Here is a 5,959-nt window from a genome sequence, read left to right on the forward strand (position 1 = left end):
AAAAAGACTTATTCCAAAATTTCCACTTATAAAAGACAACACAAACAAAGTCCGGCTCGCTATATTAATCTTATTTCATTAATTACTACATATTTTCTACACTTGCAATATTTGTCAGCTCTCTATATAATCAACTTAAATGAGTTAAACCCATCATACAAATCATTTTTTTTTCTTCCAATTTTTTGTGATAAACTAATAAATAATTGTCTAAATAAACTTTCTTATAAAGTTTGAATAAAAATTTTCAAGTATTTCTTATAATTTATGTAATTTATATTTAATTTTTATCGATATTTTATACTTGGCTGTAACTGATACAAACTCATAAAGTTTTCAATAAAAATGAAAGCTCGGATTTAGAGAATTTAGAGAGCGGAATCGGCACTTCCACAGTAACTAGGTTTGCGAAAGGACGCGAAATGGACGAGGCTGAATTCCGACGCCTTCTCGATCTCTTCCCAATAGTCCGATCTCGCGACCACCATGTAACTCTCTCTCCTCTCTCATTCATCATCATTAAAAGAGATTGTTTTGCCTTTGCCTTGCCTTCGCTTTGCGTGGTTTCTTCTTTATTCTTATAAACAATTCTTCTTATTTGCTGATTTTGATGCTCTATAGAATATGGGTTTTTGATGAGTTTCTTAATCTATCAGTTAGAAATTCGTCGTTTAATATTTAATTTATGGCATCCTGCCTGTCGTTAAAACTTGTTGGACATTGGGCAAAATGGTTCCTAATATATAATCTGGGTCATTTGGAAATATTGATTTTTATTTTCCATGAACGAAATTTTATCCTTTTCTCTATTTTCAATTGAAGAGGACCATTTACAGGTTTGGAAGGTGGAAAAGAGATATAAGAAAATTAACTTCTAAGTCAGCAGAGTATAACATCATCACTTTTATGTTCCTGGTGTCATTTAAGATGCCGAACAAGCGTAGAATGATTAAGGGATGAATCAATTTAGAGGGATGATGGATAGCATTAAGCAGTTTTAGCTGATGTAGATGTTTTCTTGACTCAGTGAAGAAAGCAGGTTGAATCAAATTGGTTACAATTTGGAGCTAATTAAAATGGCAGGAATCATCAAAGTTTTCGTATAATTTTCTTGGCCAGCAGCCCAAGTGTTTTACATGATTATCTTTATGTAGTTTGAATTGGGGAGGGGGTGGAGGCTATATTTAGAAGTGTTGGACTTCAGCATAGTCGAAACCTCAGTAAATAGTGGTTTATGTGCTTGATTTGTGTGGAAAGTAGATATTTATATGGTCATAGGGAGCACAAATTAAGTTTTGGGACGATTGGTGGACAGGGGAGTCTCCTTTATGTCAATCCTTTTCCCATCTTTATAATCTATCCAACTCTCATAACGTTTCTGGTGAGAGTATAAATCTCACATCATGAATGTTAAGCCTTGCATGACAGTATATAAGCTGGAACTTTGGTTTTCATAGAAATTTGAATGATGTTGAGGCTGGGGAGCTTTCTTCTGTACTCTATTTGCTTGAAAGTTGTTCCTTTCAACTGGAGAGACCAGATAAGAGATTATGGAAACTTGAGTCATCTGATTGTAGGCTGATTGATAAGCCATCTCTCCCTGTGTTCAGTTCCTGTCACATGATTTGGAAGGTTAAAGTACCATGGAATGTACAAATTTTGGGTTGGATTAATACTCATGGTAAAGTCAATCCTTGTGACATATAGGGCGAATGTTTGTTTATTTTCCCATTAGTTCATTATGTGTAAAAAGAAGGCTGAAAGTATTGATCATGTATTTCTTCATTGTCCTATAACGTTAAAGCAGTTACATAAGTTATTTTTCGAAGCAAATTAAATTAGTTAATTTATGCATTTGGCGGAACGACCACCCAATTATGCAGGTGGAAGTGACCATTCTTTACAATAAATTATAATGTTTTTTGGTTGCTTATATATACATCAGTCCATTCTTAGACAACTTTGTATAATGTCAGGCTGAATTAGAGCAATCTAAAGAATCAACTTCTAAGTCAGCCCAGTACGAAGAGGTATTACTAACTTTTTGAACAAAATTTTCCATTGTACACACATTCACACTGTCACATATGGTGCTCGTTGACATATTTGAATTTTCTCAACAGGTGAAAGAATGGCAGGATGCATGGGATGAGGGAGATAAAAAAGAAGTGGAGAAGCAAGGACTTGACCAACATGGTATGTCTAACATATGCTCTCTATCTAGCACAAACTGTTCATCTCATTGTCTTTGGGGTGAACTAGTGTGACGACTCCATAACCTTCAGAGCCACTACTGCCCATTGTACTCTGTCATTTGGCATATTACATTTTGTATATGTGATGAACTTTTAAAAGTTTCACTTAGGAATATTTCGAAGTAGAATCTTCATTTTCTTTTATTTATAACAAATATCCTGATTAGTGAACTGCTTTTTGCCTTCTTCAGCTATCTTTGTATAGTTTCCTGTTCTTTGTGATTTTCAATTTTTTTAATTGGTGCAACCCCGAGGTGTTTTCATTTTTATAAGCCAGTTGGCATTATTATGAAACATTTTCTAAAGTTCTGTTCTTTCCATGTCATCAGTTCATGGTATGATGTTTCCTTCTCCTCTTCATCATCATCATGATGTTGTTTTTATGTGGATACCACCAGTGTTCTAGTGTAAATGTTAAATTTTTTGAACTTATCTGGATGTGTACTTGCAGGTGCATTTTGGGAGAAGCTAAAGTTGGTTGCTGAGAGAAAGGTATGCCCATCTTTGCCTTTGATTTTCATTGGATATGTGGGGATAGTATTTTACATATTATGAATATCCAACACGATCTAATGTACAAAAATTTGTAGTGTCGCATCATATTTTGACGCAATAGGATTCTGGACAATTCAAAACAAGAGATGAACATATTAATGCGTTTGTGAGCTTACAATGCATGTGTTTATGTTGTAGTGATTTTTGTTTGCATATAATGATGTTAGATAAAACATAACTATGAAAATATAATTGTTCCATTTTAACCCTTTGTTTCATTCTAAATCATTGTTCTCAATATCTAGGCGCGGAAAAATGGGTCTATTTTGTTGAATGTTTTAATGTTGAGCAATACTAAGTTGTGTTCTTTTCCCTTTTGTGTAAGTTTTTTAAATAAAGTGAAACACACTTCTGCAGTTAAAATAAACACATAAGAAACAAAAATGGAATTGATACAACCCTTTTTTTTCCGTATGTTCATAATAAAACAAGTCTAGGGTGAATTTTTGTAGTTTCAAGATTGCACTTGCACTGACCAAATGTGGTTTGTACCTTTTGCTCATTATTTTCATTGACCTTACTTCTGGATATAAGGTCTTTCTTTTCTTTTGTTTGTTTTTTATTCTAAAAATCTGAACCCAGTCTGGCTTGAAAAGAGCATTAAGTCATACAAACATCAAACCTTCGCCTTAAACAAAAGTAAAACTAAAGAGCATGACAATTGACTGATGTCATACATTCAAGACTGTCTTTTTCTCCTTTATTAGTTGAACTATGCTCTTATACACTATAACATATTATGCATCCGGAGCTAAACACTAGCATTTGCATTGCTAACCTCTATAAATTTCTCCTCCCACACAACGCCTAGGTAAATGTAACGGGATTAAGAGTTGCCAGTTTGACATCAAGTTGAGTTGCTCAAATCATGATATAATTGTGTGGCTTAACTCATAATAAAAAAGGAGTTGAGAGCTAAGCATGCAGTGTTGATTGGAGTTGTGAAATGCTTGGATGTGGCACACAGTGTTGAGGAGGACTTTAGGATACAACTTATATTGTTAGCTGCCCTGGGCACATAACTAAGAAGCACGGATACGCTGGTTGAGGTGCGTATCCCGTATCCGATACGCTAGGGGATACGATACGCTGTGAATACGTGCGGATACGCGATGGATACGTATCCGAGTAAACGGATACGGTCAACGACAAAAAGATACACGTATCTGACATTACAGATACGAGTATCTGATGTTTAGGATACGCGTATCAGGAAACGTCTCCACTTCTTCTTTCAGATCTTCCTTCTTCTTCTTCATCCAGCAGTGCCCCCACTCATCAATTCTTCTTCTTCGTCCTTAAGAAGCCCAGATCTTCCTTTTTCTTCTTCATCCAGCGGCGCCCCTACTCATCAATTTCTTCTTCTTCATTCTTCATTGTCGGCGGCGTCGGGTTCTCTTCTCCATTTTCATTTTGTTTTCTCACGCGTGCTTCTCTGTTCTTTTGACAAAAGGATTTTGTTTTGTTTTTGGTTTCTTTTTTTTGGTCAAAGGATTTTGTTTGTTTAATATTCACAGTTTCACCCACACCCCACGTGATGGCTGGTCTTATCGTTTTGACAAAAGAATTTTCCTTTGTTTTGTTTGTCTTATTAAAAGTAATAATATTATAACCAAGACAAGTGGAAGTATGTTAAAAGTAATAATATCAAAAGTAATAATATTATCATTGTTATGTTATTTAAAATATGCTATAAATTATATATATTGTTATTTTTAAATTATTATATATTATTTAAATTGCCGTATCCACGACGTATCGTATCCTAATTTTTAAAAATTTGTCGTATCCCCGTGTCGTGTCGTATCGTATCTCCGTATCCGTATCCGTGTCCGTGCTTCCGTATCCGTATCCGTGTCCGTGCTTCTGTATCCGTATCCGTGTCCGTGCTTCTTAGGCACATAAGCAAGAATTTTGGTTTTGAACCAAAACTCATATTAGTTAACCCTTCTGGCTGTGCTCCTTGAGTTTGGAGTTGTTTCTGTGCTAGTTGGTTGGCCTACGCGCCAGTGGAATGTAGACCCAGTAAGAAAGAAAGTTCCAAAATGACCGGCAAGGTGGCATTATCAATATATCAGCTCCTTGGGTGTTATTCCGATACTCAAGAAGGAAGTTAGTTTTTTTCCCACAATGCAGCCAAAACTCCTGCATTTCAGCAACATTTATATGATGTTTTCATTTCAGAGTTGGATGGTCATGAATGTATCTGCGACATCTGGTAGAAAATTTGGTGACACCTCCACCAAAAGTCGCTGATTTTTGACACAGATCTTTTTATTTTTGTTCTTCTCAGAAACTGTAATACCCACATGAACTACTAGTAGCTACAACATATGATATGTACCCATCTACTACCCAGCCAGCTGGTGCACACCCAAGGCCCAGCACCACCATCATGAACCTGTATAACCACCAACATTGCAACCCCGTTCAAGTTACCTAGCTACCTAGCCATGTCTAGATGACAATTTTGCTCTATGAATACTCCGAATTTGTAACCATAGCACCCTCTCCTATCCAATTTTTGATACACTCTCGTTCAACTTTCTTTCTTATTACGAAAGGATGAAATAAATTAAACAAAACTACTGAAGAATAGTTGTATGTTGGTGTCCCAATACAATTTTGGCTGGAAGCACAATGGAAGGAAATCTAACTATTTGGTGCTCATTTGTTTAGGTGGGTGAAGCAGAAGCGGAGAGATTTTGCAAGGCATTTCAACAAATTCATAAGAAACTCGTATGTACCATATGTTTTTGAAGGAATAATATTCCTATTTCCTAGTTTAGTTTATGTTTTACATTGCTGACACAATGCAAAATTCTTTCCATCTGTTACAGGTCTATGAAGAACTGAGTTTGGATGCTGCCCAGAAATTCCTGAACTCGTCCTGAAGTTCGTTCTGTGGCATAGATTCTGTGTGCTTTTGTACATTTCCCATGTGTTTAATTTATGGGTGATAACAAGCCTTCTGCTTCCTCTGAGCAAAGGCTGTGGCGCCAATTAGTTCTACTAACTGCCCTTTTTGCTTTTGCCCTTGTGATTTGTATGAACTTCAAAAAATTCATAATCGAGCTAAAAGGGCATTGTTGATGGTATTGTTTTGGACCCTGCTTGGCATGATAGGAGTAGTGGGCCCTTTGCCTTAA

At 35.9% G+C, this 5,959-nt stretch overlaps 1 protein-coding gene across 1 annotated transcript; it reads left to right on the forward strand.

Annotated features, from left to right (window-relative positions):
* On the forward strand, positions 318-5,959 carry LOC109950001. Its single transcript, XM_020567350.1, has 6 exons — positions 318-488; positions 1,977-2,030; positions 2,124-2,196; positions 2,707-2,747; positions 5,490-5,549; positions 5,651-5,959. Exons 1-6 carry the CDS (start codon positions 423-425, stop codon positions 5,702-5,704), a joined length of 348 nt encoding a protein of 115 aa, XP_020422939.1. The 5' UTR covers positions 318-422; the 3' UTR covers positions 5,705-5,959.

The sequence above is a fragment of the Prunus persica genome, chromosome G6 (genome assembly GCF_000346465.2).
Source record: "Prunus persica cultivar Lovell chromosome G6, Prunus_persica_NCBIv2, whole genome shotgun sequence".
In the NCBI taxonomy this organism is placed as follows: domain Eukaryota; kingdom Viridiplantae; phylum Streptophyta; class Magnoliopsida; order Rosales; family Rosaceae; genus Prunus; species Prunus persica.